Here is a 17,416-nt window from a genome sequence, read left to right as displayed (position 1 = left end):
TCGTTATTATGCGGCCGACAGGCAGACGGGCTAAGCTTATTTATGCAATCTATAATTATTATATTAATTCATGTACGTTTTTATAATTACGGACCAGAGCAGTTTACACGACGAAGCGCTAAGCCTACTAAGTTTTCCTAGTGTCTGCCCTGATGCAACCCTTGCAGCCAGCCTAGACACAGACACACGAGGCCGCGGGGCTCTGCAGATCGAAAGATCGCAAATGTTGAGTTCGCGTCGGTGAAACAGTTAGATGAGTATATCTCGTTCGGCATGCAAAACATGCGACTAAAAATACATAACAGAAAAATACGTACATATATACTATATGCATATGCATGAAACAGAAGATCCTCTTCTAACACACCATTTTCCCCTTACCTAATACGCATTATTGATTCGACACAGAGTAGCGGAAGAGTAAAGTGTCACCGAACACCTGGTTGATTGAAATTAAATGCTATCGGTTAAAACCTACGAGTAAAAATCACACTAAGGATCAAAAAACAAAATGAACGAACAAACAAAACAACAATAATAAACGCGCGCGTGAGGCGAATGAATAAACTCAAAGTTGTCAAATAAATCCGCTAGTCTGTAGTCTGTGTTGCCGCATTTGTGCCGCAAATATCACATATTCTTCACTTAAAGTGCGGTTTTCCGTCGCTGCGTACCCTTCTCCGCGCACAGACTGTGGCCTTCGTTGCGGAGTTTGGCAGCCGCCAGCCGGCGCACCTCGTGCAGTATTTCGATCTCCTCCTTGATGTGATCCAGCTGCGTTTCGACGTCCCCCCGCGGAGCTTTCGGCTGGGAGCCGCGACGCTTGCGCAACAGTATGTACACGTGATTTATCGCATCTAGCAGGCAGTTGATGCTCGATTCGTTCTCCACCATGTAGCTCTTGACGACGGTGACCGATTTTTCCCAGCGCAATCCTTCCTCCTTTGCCGCAACGTACTGTGTCTGCGCAAGGCAAGTATCATACGGCATGTTAGGGGGCAGTTAGCACTTTGCACAGTCAATTGTATACGTACCAGAAGCTCCGACAAATCATTGTTCAGCCCGGTTATGATGTGCAGGGCGGTTTTCGTTGCCTTGAACAGGTTCTGGCGAATTTCCTCGATTTCTTGAATCTTTTGCTGCTCTACGGCAGAAATTTCCACCTGAGCTAGTACTGGGGAAACAGTGATGAGAGGGTAAAATGCGCATAGTGCAAGAAGAGGTAGATCGCTTTAAAGTTGCATCAACTTACACAACGAATCACAGCGCTGGATAAGATCTTGCATGGTTTCGTAAGTCTTCGATTCGGCAATCGTCTGTTCCATTACTTTCTGCAAACGGAAAGGGGATGTAGCGTCCTGTCACATGTACTACACGAGTCACCATACTCCCTATGTGCATACCTCAAACGGTTCGAATTGATTGATCGTTTCCTCATACTTCACCACAAACTCGTCCAGCTGCTCCAGATCCGACTCGAGCTGAGCGATCTTTTCTTCGTACTGTACATGTTTTTCCTTTTCCCGCTTGACCTGTACATGGAAAGATGACGGGGGACGTATCTGAAGTGGTCAGCAATCGAACCTCTATTTCAAGACAACGCTCGGCTGGGTGCTTTAATTACCGTGTCCAGTGCGCCCTGTTCCTTCATTTCGCAATCCTTTAGAAAATCGTTCAACTCAACAAACTCAGCGCGCATCCGTTGCAGCAGATCGGTCGTCTGCTCCAGCCGCTTCCGGTTGGTGACCACCTGCCGTTGGGCCTGTTCACGCATCCGGTGCTGCTCCTTGGTAATTTCCATATACTCCCGATCATTGTGAATGCCCTTAAGCTCGAACCCATTGCGGGCGACATCCCAACCGGGGACATTGCTGCAAGCCAAAATATATTACATCATCGGATTCGTCCACACCCTGTATATGTGGGTTCTATGGCCGTCGCGATACGTACATGTAGCACTTGTTGTTTAATTTGGATTCGAAGTAATTTTCTACTGCCTGTTCCGGGTTCTGGTCGTACTTCCCAAATACGCCCAGCTTCGTGATGGGTTTTCGACGCGGCATTCTATAGCTTCAACGTAATGTGATGACGCAGATAATGCTTTCTGAAACGGTACCTCCAGCAAACTGTGAGTAAGTTGGGGCAGCAGTTGCTTTTTCATTAAATAACAATCCGATGGAGCTGCGATTGGTTTCCATGGCTACACGTCCACCGATGGCGTTTCTAGATTTCCCCAGTTGTCTTCTTCTTCTTCTTCTTCTTCTTCTTCTTGACGAGAGGGGATGTATCCTCCTATGTTGTTCAAACGCTTGTTTGAAACAGCATATTCAGAGGCTTACTCTCTCTTGTAAAGACTTCGACTATCTAGAGTCATATGTCTTGTAAATAGGATGTTTCTATTTTTTGTTGTTCGTATTTGATGATTCCGATGACAGTAGGTATCAGCTTGTATATATGAGTTTATATCATGGTATTTGTTACTTCGTTTTAGTTTTTTATGTTTTGTTTAAATCAGTTGATTTTTTTTTATGCCATTTCGATGTAGAAAAAATTCTAGTTGGGTTCTAGTTTGAGAATCTTTCTTTGGAATGTATCCTTAATAGGATTTTGTTTTGTGTTTCACTTTTTTTACATTTTTTATTTTAGTCTCCTTATGTTCTGTATTTTCATTATCCGTTGATTCACAAACAGCGCTTGTAGCTAACTGTCCTGGATGTGTGATCTTCACTCTTTCTCCTTTTATGGAGATAAATGGTGGGATGGGTGTATCGATTAGCATGGTGGCTGCTCGATTGCCATCCTTAATGCCTGCGAAAGGCGATGAGTTTTCCCAAAACAGGTCTTTGATCTCCTGTATTTTGCCGTATCTGGACAGTTCCATTTTGAGCTCTTCATTAGAAATGTTCGACGAACAATCTAAAATTGTTACAACCTTGGTGTTGTTATCCATTCGAAGGGGGATATTGTATATCACTCCCTTGCTTGTTTTTTTGATTTTGGTCATGCTATTTTCTGTGTCTTCAGTATCGGGTGAAGTAATTTCGTCCGATCTCAATCTTTTTTCAGTAGGCCTGAGTTCTGAGCCTTTGTCATCTTCCATTCTTTGAAAAATGTGCGATAAGTTCTTTAGTTCCATTGTATTGTTATTCTTTGTGGTGTGTGTGTCGTTTTTATTGCTTTGCCTGGTTTCCAGTTGTATTGAGTCTTCACTTTCTTTTGTGTACTTTGATCTTTGTTCTTGAGCGGTGAGTATGCCGCTTTGTGTCGCTTCTAGGAATCGGTTGTTGACGCTCGTCTTATTGTATTTGTATTTGCGGTTTTGGGTGCATGAAACCCCATAATGTTTAGCTTGGTCACAAAATGCGCATGTGGCTAACTGCCCTCGATGTGTGATCTTTACTCTCTCTCCTTTTATGGATATAAATGATGGGATGGGTGTATCGATTAGCATGGTGGCTGCTCGATTGCCATCCTTAATGCCTGCGAAAGGCGATGGGCTTTCCCAAAATAGGTCTTTGATCTCCTGAATTTCGCCGTATTTGGATAGTTTCATTTTAAGGTCTTCATTAGAAATGTTGGATGAACAATCTAATATTTTTACAACTTTGGTGTTGTTATCCATTCGAAGGGGGATATTGTATATCACTCCCTCGCGTGTCATGCTTAGTTTTGAATCAAACATTTTCACGAATTCACGTGCTTCTTCAGCTTTTTTCATTTGTATTACGGCAATACTCGCCGTATGTAGTATTTGAACCTTCTCCAGCTTCTCTGGATTTAATTTCAACTGTTCAGAAAGAAACCTCATGATTTCACCTCTATTTGGTTTTCTTTTTATGTGGAAAAATTCTACCCTGAAGGTAGCACAATCACTGATCGCCATTTCAAGGCGTATTTTTAACGATTCACACTAACGTGTTTTCTTGTCGAGTTCCGAATCCGAACTGCCCCAGTTGTCAAAAAGGATACCAATTTGTTCGAGCAACAAAAGCAACAACATCGTAGATAGGAAATTTCGGCAAATAAACAAACGAAATTAAGGCAGAATCAATCACACGCGTATTCTTCATTCGGATATAAGTATTTATTAAATGTAATTGTCTATGCTATGAAACTGGAGGAAACTGGAGGAAGCCAAAATACAACTAAAATACAAGCCAACTTTTCCTCTGCACCTTGAATGATCATCATCATTCCTCTTCCTTCCTTTCTCTTCCCTCTAATCGCATGTTTTCCGATGCCACACACTAACAACGTTCCATATCTTTTTTGTTTTTGTTTTTTTCATCACGAAGAATCAACGCAAAGAAACCGCTCTTCCCTGCCGGGACTATCGAAAACCCGTCGTTTCTGATCTAAATAATTGGTGGGGTGGTGATTAAGGTTATGCTGCTTGTGTGCCGAGGAATTATATTCCGCTCGAATCACACCTATTGGCGCTGGCACTCTCCCGGGGAAAGATTTGGCGGTGTCAAATCGTACTCCTACTCTGCGCGATCTATCAACGGAACACGCTCGTTTTGCAATCCATGTACTGCTTCTCTCCTGCATCTGTTTTCCACTTTGATTTCCGTACTTAAAACCATTGTCCGCAGGGATCGTGTTTTCGAATGTCAGTTTCTTTCTTCGCGTTGATTCTTCCCAAATGCACACAAGAGTATATTAAATATGCTATTAGTTTAATAATTGAACGCTCGAAGATTTTAGATAGAAGTGTGTTATTGTGTACAGGGTCTTCTGTCTGTTCCGCTCTGTTCTGTGTGTTTTGCTCTTCATTGCGACCTACGACCAATCAATGGCAGAACATCATTGTGGAGAGTTGTTTTATTGTTCCGGGTTTCGGGTTCCACTTGTTCCTGGCGCAGAGCGTCGTGTCGTGGGATGCACAGCTGAAGAGAGATTTGCTCATGCCAGTTCTACTTCTGTTCGGAATTTGCACACACCCGTAACATCTGCTCCGCTCCAAACATTCCAAGACAATAGAAGATAAATATATGGGTAGTAAGTATGTTGCTATATACGTTTGGTTTGGTTTCCGCATTACGATGCGTTTTGTAACATTCCTTCAAACTGATCAATTTTATACAACATTCTTCTCTGATGTACTCGCGCTATGTGATCTTTGCATATTTTCTCTGTTTTTTTTTTTTTTGTTCGATCGTTCAAGAAGAAACGATACCGAAAAGTACAATAAATATAGAATTTAACTTAGTGCTTTTTTTATATCTCAAGTGTTTGAAATTTCTCAAGCATCGCTCTATGCCAAAAGCTGAACGCGGTTTCCACCTTAATTTTCCCAATTTCACAAAGCAAACGCTGCAAACACGTGTCCGTCGATCGAATTTGCAGTTGTGTACCATTATAAGGGAGAATGTGTTTGTGTGGCTGTGTGCACTGTGCTCTTTGGTTACACGCCTTTGCCGATCACATGCGTTCGCAGGCAAAGCGGGACGAAGAAGAAGAAAAGCATGCTTCAGAAGCAGCTCAAAACTATTCAATCGATACTTTGAGTGGTATCGATCAATTAAGCGGAAGCTTCTGCGCCTCTCCCCACACCCTTCATCGATTGCCAGACGCGCCAGACGAAGAATTCAATAATTAGATCTGCAACATACGTGCGCGCGTGTGGTGTTTTGTTTTTAAAAACTAATCAATAATTTAGCATTAACTTGTTCACATCTTTTTCAGCCCATTCCTAATCGCTATGATATATGAACTTCTTCACGTTAATATAGCTTTTAATGTGTGTTTGTGTTTTGAGGGGTTTTGTGATTTTTTTGTTCTCTCTTTCTCTCTCTCTCTTTGTCGCATTTCTTATCCCTATTTCGTCTGGTGTATATTTATGCTAATGTGACTTTGTGGTAAATGTTTCCGCACAACTTATGTTTTGCTGATCCAAGCGCTGGCGCATTATTATTATTATTATTATTATTTTTGTTTTGAATGTGTGTTTGACTCGTGCATGATGCCATTTTGTTTCATTTCATTACATTGCTTTTGATATTTCTCCCCACTCACATCGCTACTAATACTTCTCGCAAGTTAAACCGAAAGCGAATGGTTGAAAACTGTAACTGCGACAAACGGTTGGCCTGAACTAATGCAACGGAAACTAACCCTCCTAACTTCACTTCGATGTAATTGGCTAATAAGATGATTGTACGCATGCTGCACAATCGATAATAAAACCATAGCTTATAACGTAAACGATTAAAATCCAATATGACTATCCACACAAGTAACAACAAGTAGCGAAACAATCCCGGAAACGTGATGCGTACCACCCAGCGTACACTGCGTTTCCGCCGGGAATCATGAAACGTACTAGGCATAATAGAGGAACGCAACAATACGCGAGAGTGCTTGCGCAGTTACCTTGCGCGCCACTCTCTCTCTCTCTGCAAAATAAAGCAAGAAACGGAAGCTAATCACAATCGTTTTCCTTTGCAAAGGAATGTACCGTTAAATAGTCTAAAAGAGCTTGCAAAATGCCAACAGGAAAAGAAACGCAAAATCTTTCTCATTGATTATTATCAGATGCATTCCTCAGACCGGGTTGATATCTTCCTCCGTCGCACTCTGCGCAGAGTTTTGTAAGTTTTCAAACTTCAAATTTAACTCCCTTCTCGATCGGTGTTTCGGTTGTATGGCACCCCTAACCGGAACCTGTGGCTGTGGCTTTGTGTCAGTGTGTGGGAGTTTGCTCAAACGGGAGTCATGCATTCATTTTCTTAACAGATAACAAATAGAATACTCATCATCTTTATGACTGTCATACTATTCCACTCTTGGTAGAACAGCAATTCGAACACGGTCTGAGGATCACAAGGAAAGCGAACGGTGTTAAATCGGCGCAGCTCCATCGCCTCCACCCCTAGCGGCTGAATTGCACTGCCCCTCCACCTTACTCCTTGTTGAGCGAGCCCAGATCGCTGAGGAAGGTTTCCGGCGTCAGGATGTGGGACGAGCCGATGTACACCTCCCAGTTCTTGACGGCGGACGTGACCTCGTACGCGCAGCGAATCTCCGAGTAGCTGCAGCCTCCGACCACAAACATAATTAGCCGCGGTACGTTCTTAACCGCCGTTTGCGATTTGTCCTTGTGCCAATGGCCGTAGCGTGCACTACTGCTTTTGCAAAATGAGAAGAAGAAAAAAACGAGCATGAAACCGGATGGGACAATTTGGTCCGACAGGTGCGGGGGGTTGGCGAGGTAGTTACGCGCCCGCACTACACTTACCTGGTTGGCGCATGGAAGCCGGCCATCTTTCTGCCACCGAGGAAGGGGAAATGACGCTCGTCCAGCTTGTTGTCGATCGCGTCCTCCATGATGTCCTTGATGACGGGTGTCCAGCGGGACATTTGGTAGGTATGTTCGTTGATGCGCTCCTTTCTCGGCACGGTGTACGATTTCTTGCGATTGCCCTAAAGTAGAAATGTTTGATTTTGTTTAGCTGAGCTTCACTATGGCCTTCACATCGCCGCTTGTCACTTACATCTGCAATAACGTTGATACCCAGATGGGTAAGGTTGTGGATCATCTCGCGCTCCTTCTGGTCGATCTGTGCATGCGTGACCAGCTTGGTCAGATTCTCCTCCGAGATGCCGTTCTTGATCATGACGTACAGCGCGATAATGCGCACCTTGTCGTAGTTGGAAACGTTCTGGTCCAGCAGGATCGGCACAATGTTGCGCATGTGATCCTTGATCTTCTCACCCTCCGCGTCCGTGCCCATGGCCAGATCCTGCTCCACGCGGCACAGCTTATCGACGTACCCCTGGTACGATTTCATGCAATCCTCGGCCAGGTGCAGATGGGTCGAGTACTTGGACAGCTGCTTCTGGTACTGGGGCATCTTTTTGATCATCTGCGACAGATCCTTCATGGACTGTTTTTCGCTTTGCGTGAGGCGTTTCGATTCGGTGAACGACTTCAAGTACTGCGTCACGCTCTGCGACACCACCGCAATGTGCTGATGGCGCAGATCCACCCACAGATCGTCATTTTCGTCCAGCAGCACCTCCTTCTCGGCCGCATTCGGCGACGGGATGAACTTGTACACGTCGTTCACGATGGGCAGCAGATCGTACGCCATCGCCTGCAGCGTTAGCTCGTGCAGCAGCGGCGAAACGCAATCGAACCCACGGTCGAGAATCAGCAGCTGCGAGCGGGCCTTTTCCGGACCTTCGCCCATCGTCGGCTCGTCCGCCTTGTACGCGTCCAGCTTTTGCTGCACCATTTGGGCTAGCTCCACGTTGCCATCCCATTCGCTGGAATTGAAAGGAGAAAGAGAGAGAGGGAAAGCACAGTTCGGTAAGCTTATGCGTTGGTAAGGAGACGGGTGCAGACATACTACCTACCTACGGTAACGAACGGACGGATATTCCCCGAGCGTCGCGCATAGGGTGGCAATTTGTTCGGCAATGCGCTCCATGTTGCCGCTGCGAGCCGACGCAAGCGCGGGCGAATACGCACATTGGAAGGTGACGGGCGAGTCAAGTGAGTACACCTTTATACACGACGAGAAAAGGTAAGTAACGTATAGGACGCAGTTATAATTATTGGCGTAGAATAATGTTTGATATGTGCAGTTAACAAGCAGATTAAATTTTGTACAAATGCAAACATATTGCAACCAATTTAATGATGTTTCGTGAAACAAGTGTTGTTAACAGATGATGTTAATTAAAATGGAAAAAAGGAATTCATTACCCAAAATGAAAGCGTAAAAAATGTAAGACAAATAAATGTATGAAGACAAAATATACAGAAAATAAATAAATAAAAAATGGACAACGCAACGCATTTCTAGCTACATAGAAAAAAGCATTGTTATTAGTAAATGATCCCAAAACTTTGCACACCTGCGACTCGTACGGCAGAAAAGCAATGTTGATTTCCTTCAACGTTTTAATCTTTCTGGATACGACCGATTTACATATATCGTTGAACAGCTCCTCCGGACAGACTGCAACGGGCCAGAGGGTGGAAGGGTTAGACACAGAATATAGTGTGTGAGATGAATGGCACGGAATAGACATAACAATGTAAAATTTAGAAGTTAAGAGTTAACAGCTGCACTGTAAATTCCGTGATTGACACCTTGTTCCCGGGCGGATTAGTACGGTGGCAATCCACATGAACGTGAGGACGGGAGTTAAGCTAAACGCACACAAACACACTTTCCCTACTCTTCCAGCACCCTTTTCTTATGCAAGAGTTTAGTTTCCAGCGGCCACCAAATGCGCATAGTAAGTCTAAACAACGCCAATATTCACCTGCGCTTCATACGGAATAAATGCAATACTCAGTTCTTTGCACGTTTTCATGAACTTCACTACGGTGCCTTTGCCCAGAATATTGAACAGTTCTTCTGGTACAGCTGGGATGATGGACGGACGAGACAGAAGAGGGTCATTATCGCAGTGTTACCATGCGCTGGCCGAGCAGCCTGGCCTGGTGTCACCACTGTGTCACTCTACTTACCCTCGGTGAAGAACACGTGTGCCGCCTTGTATGTCGGTTTGGCAGGATTCTCAAAATCCCGCATCAACAAACGTATCGAATCTTCTGACGGCGTAATCAGGTAGACCGCTTCGATCGCCGGCAGAGGCTCCCGCTTCTTGTTGATGTCTTCTACCACTGTTGGGGGGGGGGAAAAGAGCGAGTGAGAGATTAGTGGTTCGAAGACGAATGAAGTTAATCGTTGATGTCTCCACTTACAGGTGACACCTTCCGCGCTGATTTCGTGCATTTTGGTGCACGCCGAAACCATACGCATGGCCAGCTTGTCGACGATTAGGATTCTCCATTCCGTACCAGGTTTGCCGTCCGATTTCGTCTTGCTGCGGACGACCTCATTCATGATCTCTGTACCAAAAGAATGAATGAACCAACACAAATTAGCAAGCTAATAAAACATAATAAACAAACAAAAGATCCTACAAACATCCCCAACCATGAACATTGAACTGAAGGTCAAAATTGATCCATCTTTGATTTGTTCTACGGATCAACGGATGATGCAAAGCAAACGGCGCATTAAAACAGCACAATAACAGCCATTGTTTTGATTGTGCAAATTGCTGAACCGCTGCTGAACTGCAAAGGTATCGCTAGAAATCTCTCGCTCTCCATCGGCATTCGTGCGGACACGGTTCTCGCACATTCTGACACCATATTCTATTGTGCGGCCGCTTTGCGCAAGTGCAATCAAAAAATCGATACCGAAGGCAAAATTTTCTGCGTTGTCTTCCCGAAAATAGTGACCCACTCCAGGAAGCGCTGCTCCTCCTGCCCCACATGATCCACGCCCTGCGTCTCGTTCTTCATTGTTGCACTTCCTGCACTGCCACTGTGCACCATTTTCATACATTCATATTTCGTGGACTGGCATCAAAAGGGTCACAAACTTCCGTATGGGGATGAATAATCGAACCCCCAAACCCCGCTTCACTGCCCAGTCGCACCCCGTTCCTCCCATAAACGGGAGGGGCGTTCTTCTGCGGTACACACTGCAGATGACGGACTGCTGGTCTGCATTGAACCGCAATACGCAATTTTCACACCCCAAAATACTTTTCACAGCACAGTCAGTTCCATGGATTGTTCTATCGAAGAATAGTAGCTACAAACAGATGGTGAATTACTCACTTTGACCAACCAACAGTTTCAGAGCCATTTTTGCTGCTACAACTTCAGCTTTTGCTTTAACTTTGCTTTTCTCTGAGTAATCACTGGCAAAGTGGTGGGCGATTGCTGTGTGGGAATCACAGTTCGCGTCAATGCCAAATGTCACCAGGGGAGTGATTTCGATCCGATCCGACTAAAGTGGAATGTTTGTTTACATTATAATTTGTGATAATTTTGTTTAATATTTTGTTAAAATCTTTTTTTTTTGTATTTCCTTATGTACATTGAGCAAATGTTTCGGTTCAATGATGCAATAGTTTGGTGTTTTATTAATTAATCAAGCGGAACAATCATGCAACTGTTCTGTCCATCACTAGCGCTGTTTGTCATTGTTTTGAAATGTTGACAACGTGATTCGAAATTTATTTTTGTTGGCAAGCAAACCAAATTGGCACTCGGGCGTGATGTGAGAATCGTTCTTAATATACTGCATTATATCATAACAATTTGCGATCATTTATTGGTTGGAAATGGTGGGAACAAAATTATTAAAGTGTAACAAACCAAGTTCTGCATGCATTGTTTGTTTTAAGCCCCAAGGAGACCCAGTTGTTGATTCGCCAGTTTGTTGTGCTGTGTTTGTAGATAGTTTCTGCTATTTTTATTTTTTGGTTTGATAGCATAGAGGCTGTTATACTTTTGTTAGTTGTAAAAATTGACCGAAGAGTAATAAGAATATCGTAGTTTCCGGTAGAACCATACATACACATCCACGTGGTTAACGTAGTTGTAGAATATAAACCATCCAAAACACAACTGTGTTGGCTCGCGAATGCATCTTCATTTAGCACACATCTAAAATCAGTTTCTTTTTGCAGGCATTACAAATGATCTGTGATAGTAGTAGTTGATGTGAAGCTATTGGCGGCCATAGCGCATATCGCGTCGCAATTTGAAGTTCATTATGGTATGTATTTTTATCAAGCCCTGCTGAGCAATGAGAAACAGCTGATTCTCTATTCTAGCTTAAGATTGCGTCGTCCCGTTTGTTCTCATCGAGCGCTCAGCTTTGCGCCTCCTCGACAAAGGCTGCCAAAGTGCTTAACAAACTTATGAATGGCAGCAAAACGAAGAAAAAGCGTTACTACGATGAAACCAACGACCAGGGACCGAAGCTGCTGCCGACCAAATCGCTGGCCAGCGCCAAACGGCAGGGAAAGGAATCGAACCGTCGCGTGGCGGTGCTGAACAAGCTGTTCATGAAAAATATCACCGACCTGATGGCAACGGGCTCCTTCGCCAGCGATCTGTACGGCTACGGTATACAGATTTCGCGTGTCCGCGTGGCGTCCGATTTCCGTGAAGCCAGCATCTACTGGTTTTCGACCAATCTCAACAGGGATGTAAAAATTGACGGCATCCTTAAGCCGCTCTGTTCGCGAATTCGTCATGAATTGTCGCAGCTACGGCTGATGGGAGAAGTTCCGCAGCTTACGTTCGTGCAGGATAAGCGATACTACGTGGAAGGTTTGTTGAACAGTTTACTGAAGGAGGCAGATTACGGCGAGGAGGACGAGGATGTTGAGCAGGACGTTTTGCTGCCGAAGCCGGAAGATCAACGTTTGTGTGAGCCCGAGATGAGACACGATATACTTGGGCTTGATCATGCTCAAATCATGTCGCGTGTTCGCCAGTCCGTTGACAAAACGAACAAAGCGTGGAAAGCGCACCAGGAAGCGCAGAAGAAGCGGGACGAAGCTGCTGCTGCCGTACAGCAGAGGGCGAATTCCGAGCAACTTGGAAGGACCGAATGATTTCTTTCACTTAATTTGATCCACCGGCAACTGGTCGGATGTAGTAATTACGGAAACTAGCCGCCAAATGTTGTAGTAATAAAGGTTTATTATTGATAATTTCAATCAATTTTTGTTCTGATTTTATTTGCCGATCAACAATCCTATCGTGTAAGCATGCTGATATCTGAAAAGAAAACAAAATCCAACAGATCCACCTGTAACGAAAATCAGGAAATTTAATTAGACACATGCTAATATCACTTAGTACGAATATGCACGCGTATTTACAGAGTACCAGTGGAAATGTTTCAAAATCATAAAATGTTGTCATTCGAAAGATGGTAATGAAGTTCATTCATCATGAAAAGAAAAACCAAGTTCAAGTTTTTACTTACCTATATAAAAACAATATCAATTCTACGAAGAAGTCCCCCGTAGTAGGAATCTGTAATTAAAGGACAAAGGTAAGCAAAATTAGCTTACGATCTGTTTTATCTAATAAACGTATAGAATCATATGAGATTCAGGGAAAAAGAGCTTTTAAATCACTGTTACTCATCCGAAAGATGGTGTGAATAATAAAAAAATCATCATTTGAGGCTAGATAGTAATCGAAAAATGATGAAACGCCACAATGCCAAACATACCTGAAATGAAACACAGAAAAAGGTAACGTTAATGTCATGTAAAATGTTCGAATTTTATAGCATATACGGATTTAATGAAGTCAGTGAGAGCAATCGAAATCATGGATATCATTCCCGAAAGATGGTTAGATGTAGCGAAATCATCATTAGCACAGAACAATTGAAAAAATACGAATGTGAAGCAAAACCTTACCTTTTAAGGGGAAAATCCATGATGCCGATGTCATTGTCACGCAAGTAGGTGAAGTACTCTCGCCGACGGTTTTCATATGCATCAATTAATTCCAAGAAAAGGAACGCTGAAAACTTTTACGGATTCGTGGAAATTTAAGATTAAAAAAATGGAAAAAGTAGTAGTTTTCGAAATGAAAATTTATTCCTATGTCACACGTTTTGTACACAATACCCAATCCACACCATTACACGCACTGTAACAATGATGCGAACCCCTTGGATTTGTTGGTAGCTGCAAAGAAAATAAGAATAACAGCTCAATTAGACATAGCGAAGAAGCTTAAGATGTTAAGAGATTCACAAATGAAGAGAAGGAACATTAGTGCCAAGGGTTGGATGAATTTATGGTGGTTTAAGAAATTCTATGTCTCTTACCTATATCTGAACGATATAGCACAGCAGCAGTGAATGTGACGCAGTAATAAACTGTAAAGGAAAAGAAGTGCTGGGTTTTAGAACGGTGTATTACAGTATTACACACGTGTTTCACGGCAGGCGGAACTGTATTGATCAGGAGAAATACTTTAAATCACTGTTCATCATTCGAAAGATGGTGATATATCGTTGTATTCATCATTGGAAACACGCGGTGAAGCTATATACAATTGCACTGAGGGAACACAAGGAATACGATACCAACCTGGAACGAAACAAGAATTAAATGTGAGTTAGTAAAACGTCTGTTTTTGAGGGGATTAAAAGCATTCCGATCAATTGGTTTAGTCGGTGATCAGTAAGAGCAATTGGAATCATTGTTATCATTCCCGAAAGATGGTTGAATACATGCGAGTTCATCATAAGAAAACATCTCCCAATAGAAGGGGGAATGTTGCACCCATAAATGCTTACCTTTTACTCGAAAAGACCGAAGCCCATGTCGTCGTCTTCGGATTCCGACTCTTCCTTCTTCTCCTCTGCAATTGGATGGAGAATTTTTTTTTCATTAACTTTCCGCACAACGAGGCACCTATGTGCACAGCACACTTCGTTAACTTACCCTTCTTCTCGGCAGCCGGAGCAGCACCGCCGCCGCCACCGGCAGCAGCAGGGGCAGCAGCGGCAGCGCCGCCACCAGCCGGCATCGAGGACAGCTTCTCGCGTCCGGAAGCGATCAGTTCCTCGATCGACTTGCACTTCAGCTCGTTCACCACCTTGGTGACGCGGGTCGAATCGGCCTCAATACCGACCGAGCTGAGGATCTTCTCGATGTCCGAGTTGGATGGTGCGGCGTTGCCACCCAGGACAGCCAGCAGGTATGCAGCTACGTAACGCATTTTTGCAAAACTAAAACACACCGAAACGATTGGTCGCTTGTTAGTTGGCGCTCCGGGCGGCGTTTTGGCGGATTCTCGTACTTACTTTTAAGTCAGATCGACACGAAACGTGAGCAGCAAATGAAATACACGTCTATTCGACTCAAGCAGTTTACAAAAAGAGGAAGCGTGAGGCTTGTCGGAAGTGCGAACTGACAGCCGATGTCAGGGCCACTCGAGTGCCATCTAGCGGAAACAGTGCCAACTATCTCGCAAGGAAACAATTTTATTTATCACATATTTCAGATAGCATTCACGGCATACAAGAACTAAAAAGATATATTTTTCATCATTTATTTATTTTTGTAATACTTTTTTTCATTTTTTTCATTTTTTTAAATTATGAATTAAATAAAAATTATGTCTTGGAAAAGATACCAGACATTCAATTTCCAACACGTCAACTAGTCCTTAAAAACGGAAAATGCGGCCAGCTGTCATTTCTAAATATAGAATGCTTTGTGTTTATGTTGTTATTTACAAATTAGACGAATGGGCACGGCCTAGAGGACAACATTCCGGGCCACAGTCGTCGACGATGTCTAAAGATGCGCTTTTAGCCGTCCCAAATGTGTGGAAGCCCGAGCGTAAGTTGTCGATTGACCCCAAAAGCACCAGTCGAAGCCGTAATGAACAGCGCGCAACTTTTTCTTGCAGTGTATAAAATACAGCTTGACGCTCCCACCCCAAAACCAGTGCTATGCGAGCGGGACGACATCATGGGACCCACCCGGTACGGCAAAGAGTATCACGGGACAATGGACCACAAGGAGTGTGAGCAGATGCTGAAGGACAAGCCGGATGGTAGCTACCTGGTGCGACGCAGTCCCGGTGCTGACAACTACTACACACTCAGTTTGCGGTTTGGCCAGGCGACCAAGCATTTTAAGATATTTTATTGCCCGGAAAAGGGCCACTATCTGCGGGAGAACTTTAAAAAGTTCGAAACTGTCGAAGAGATGGTTGCCGACGGATTGGTGGACTTTTACATGCGCCTGCATGCTGCCCCGATCCTGAAGGAAATGATGAGTCAGACCAAGAAATGCTACGAACAGAGCCCGTACATGACGCTGCATCGACGCAAGCTGCGCTCGCTGTGCAAACCGACCAAACTGCCGATGGTGCAGGACAGTCTAGAGTCGGCCGACACGGAAATAGCGGACGATCGGGATGGTGGTGCGAAGGGCGCAGACCAGGAGCAGTTTGAAAAGTCGGATACACACGACAACGCTTATCCGGAGTACGAAAAACAGCATGCGTTTAAAACTCACACATTCAAGGGCTTAAATTGGTGCGAGTTTTGTGCTAACTTTTTGTGGGGCTTCACCTCACAGGGTGTGAAATGTGATGGTAAGATAGAATTAATCCCTCCGTATGGTGTACCGATAGTAGCAAAAGTATATTTATTTTCTTTTTTGTTAGACTGCGGTTTTATGGCGCACTTCAAATGCTCGGAACTGGTACCGGCCAAATGCGTACCGGATCTGAAACGTTTGCGGGGAATATTTGGGGTCGATTTGACCACGCTAGTGACGGCACACAAGTGTCGCATTCCATTCATTGTGAAGAAGTGCGTAGAGGAGGTGGAAAACCACGGCATGTTGCAGGAAGGTATCTACCGGATATCGGGATTTGCGGACGAAATCGAAGCGCTCAAGATGGCACTGGATAAGGATGGCGAGAAGGCGGACGTATCCGCCCAGATGTACAGCAACATCAATGTGATTGCCGGCGTACTGAAACTGTACTTGCGGCTGCTTCCCGTTCCTTTGATAACGTTTCAATCATTCCCCTTGTTTATGGAATCGATGCGTAAGTAGCTGTAATCAAGGGAAAAGGGGGTATTACACATTTGGCTTACTTTATTTTGTGTCTCTCCAGGAGAGAAATCAATCGGCGAACAAGTAATAGCGTTGCGGAACGCTGTGAAAGCCTTGCCACCCGCCCACCTGCACTGTTTGAAGTACATTCTCGAGCACCTTAATCGCATTGCTTCGCATCACACGATCAACAAGATGAACGAACACAACCTGGCCACCGTGTTTGCTCCGACGCTTATTGCCACGCCCCAGCATATGACCGACCTGTCGCAGGAGATCAGCATGCTGGCAGCCCTAATCAGCCACTGTCATGCAATATTTTTGTAGTGTAAAGTTGAACAAGGTGCGAGAGAGTCCAAACAATCTGTTTAAAAAAAGTAACCGCAGCAGCATCTTAGGATATAAAGATACGTCGAAATTGTACTTTATTTTTGTTAGTATCCTTCGGCATCCTAGAGATGACTGAACAGCATTAGCTTCCTTAATATTCTGCTGTTTTCAAACTTTGCTCATCCGCATCAACAGCTAGCTACCACCAGTAAGGCTCGGTTTATGTTGTATGAAATTATGTTTCCTTACGTAGGTTAACTATCATTGCTAGAACAAAAACGAACAATCTCGTGTGTAATCATGCTTCTACTGCCCTGACTCTATGCTAATATGCCTTTTTATAACCTTGTTTTCTGTTCAACAGACAAATAATTTTCATACGGTATTAACAGTTTCATTTTACTGGATGTAATAAACAATATTTATGTCTTTAAAAATCTCATGTTTTTATACATTTGTTTCCCCGAAAATGGTTTTGTATGTTAAACAAACAGTTAAACAAATAGACTTAAAACTCTTGATGTTTTGGCCGTCGGTGACTTGGATGCTTGTATAGGAGATGAGCCGTTTGTACTTCTGGAGAGAGATGTTGTAAATATTGAGTAATCGAAGCAGGTTATGTTATGGGTAGCATAAACAGTAT

At 43.8% G+C, this 17,416-nt stretch overlaps 5 protein-coding genes across 11 annotated transcripts; 2 read left to right on the top strand and 3 right to left on the bottom strand.

The window, feature by feature from the left end:
* Positions 1–577: 577 nt before the first annotated feature.
* On the bottom strand, positions 578–2,339 carry LOC121587734. The gene is made up of 6 exons (XM_041904814.1): positions 1,951–2,339; positions 1,625–1,871; positions 1,404–1,532; positions 1,253–1,331; positions 1,035–1,174; positions 578–963 (listed from the first exon to the last, which is right to left on the bottom strand). Exons 1-6 carry the CDS (start codon positions 2,061–2,063, stop codon positions 646–648), a joined length of 1,026 nt encoding a protein of 341 aa, XP_041760748.1. The 5' UTR covers positions 2,064–2,339; the 3' UTR covers positions 578–645.
* A 3,441-nt stretch (positions 2,340–5,780) lies between these two features.
* LOC121587716 (protein ROP) lies at positions 5,781–10,789 on the bottom strand. Of its 3 annotated transcripts, none has more exons than XM_041904778.1 (8): positions 10,655–10,789; positions 9,725–9,871; positions 9,488–9,643; positions 9,280–9,383; positions 8,362–8,510; positions 7,497–8,271; positions 7,241–7,425; positions 5,781–7,130 (listed from the first exon to the last, which is right to left on the bottom strand). In XM_041904778.1, exons 1-8 carry the CDS (start codon positions 10,680–10,682, stop codon positions 6,905–6,907), a joined length of 1,770 nt encoding a protein of 589 aa, XP_041760712.1. In that variant the 5' UTR covers positions 10,683–10,789; the 3' UTR covers positions 5,781–6,904. The 3 variants fall into 3 exon arrangements, with proteins under 3 accessions (XP_041760712.1, XP_041760711.1, XP_041760713.1); XM_041904777.1 differs by lacking the exon at positions 9,280–9,383 and adding an exon at positions 8,866–8,969; XM_041904779.1 differs by lacking the exon at positions 9,280–9,383 and adding an exon at positions 8,866–8,969 and having other exon boundaries at positions 5,781–7,127; positions 10,655–10,788.
* A 217-nt stretch (positions 10,790–11,006) lies between these two features.
* Positions 11,007–12,552, top strand: LOC121587744 (putative ribosome-binding factor A, mitochondrial). Of its 3 annotated transcripts, none has more exons than XM_041904828.1 (3): positions 11,007–11,099; positions 11,512–11,600; positions 11,659–12,552. In XM_041904828.1, the coding sequence occupies exons 2-3, from the start codon at positions 11,598–11,600 to the stop codon at positions 12,445–12,447; spliced, it is 792 nt and encodes a 263-aa protein (XP_041760762.1). In that variant the 5' UTR covers positions 11,007–11,099; positions 11,512–11,597; the 3' UTR covers positions 12,448–12,552. The 3 variants fall into 3 exon arrangements, with proteins under 3 accessions (XP_041760762.1, XP_041760763.1, XP_041760764.1); XM_041904829.1 differs by having other exon boundaries at positions 11,064–11,166; XM_041904830.1 differs by lacking the exon at positions 11,007–11,099 and adding an exon at positions 11,265–11,334.
* Positions 12,553–13,430: 878 nt separating this feature from the next.
* Positions 13,431–14,782, bottom strand: LOC121587749 (60S acidic ribosomal protein P2). 3 transcript variants are annotated; one of them, XR_006004098.1, is made up of 5 exons: positions 14,670–14,782; positions 14,308–14,594; positions 14,160–14,224; positions 13,686–13,736; positions 13,431–13,542 (listed from the first exon to the last, which is right to left on the bottom strand). XR_006004098.1 is itself a non-coding variant. In XM_041904836.1 (4 exons), the coding sequence occupies exons 2-3, from the start codon at positions 14,582–14,584 to the stop codon at positions 14,163–14,165; spliced, it is 339 nt and encodes a 112-aa protein (XP_041760770.1). In that variant the 5' UTR covers positions 14,585–14,594; positions 14,670–14,782; the 3' UTR covers positions 13,682–13,950; positions 14,160–14,162. The 3 variants fall into 3 exon arrangements, 2 of the variants coding, with proteins under 2 accessions (XP_041760770.1, XP_041760769.1); XM_041904836.1 differs by lacking the exon at positions 13,431–13,542 and having other exon boundaries at positions 13,682–13,950; XM_041904835.1 differs by lacking the exon at positions 13,431–13,542 and having other exon boundaries at positions 13,682–13,736.
* A 334-nt stretch (positions 14,783–15,116) lies between these two features.
* LOC121587723 (beta-chimaerin) lies at positions 15,117–17,204 on the top strand. The gene is made up of 4 exons (XM_041904795.1): positions 15,117–15,210; positions 15,281–15,973; positions 16,046–16,435; positions 16,505–17,204. Exons 1-4 carry the CDS (start codon positions 15,162–15,164, stop codon positions 16,768–16,770), a joined length of 1,398 nt encoding a protein of 465 aa, XP_041760729.1. The 5' UTR covers positions 15,117–15,161; the 3' UTR covers positions 16,771–17,204.
* The last annotated feature ends 212 nt before the right edge of the window (positions 17,205–17,416 follow it).

The sequence above is a fragment of the Anopheles merus genome, chromosome 2R, assembly GCF_017562075.2.
Source record: "Anopheles merus strain MAF chromosome 2R, AmerM5.1, whole genome shotgun sequence".
In the NCBI taxonomy this organism is placed as follows: Eukaryota; Metazoa; Arthropoda; class Insecta; order Diptera; family Culicidae; genus Anopheles; species Anopheles merus.
Note: the sequence above shows the minus strand (reverse complement) of the source record. Positions and strands in the feature narration are given on the sequence as shown.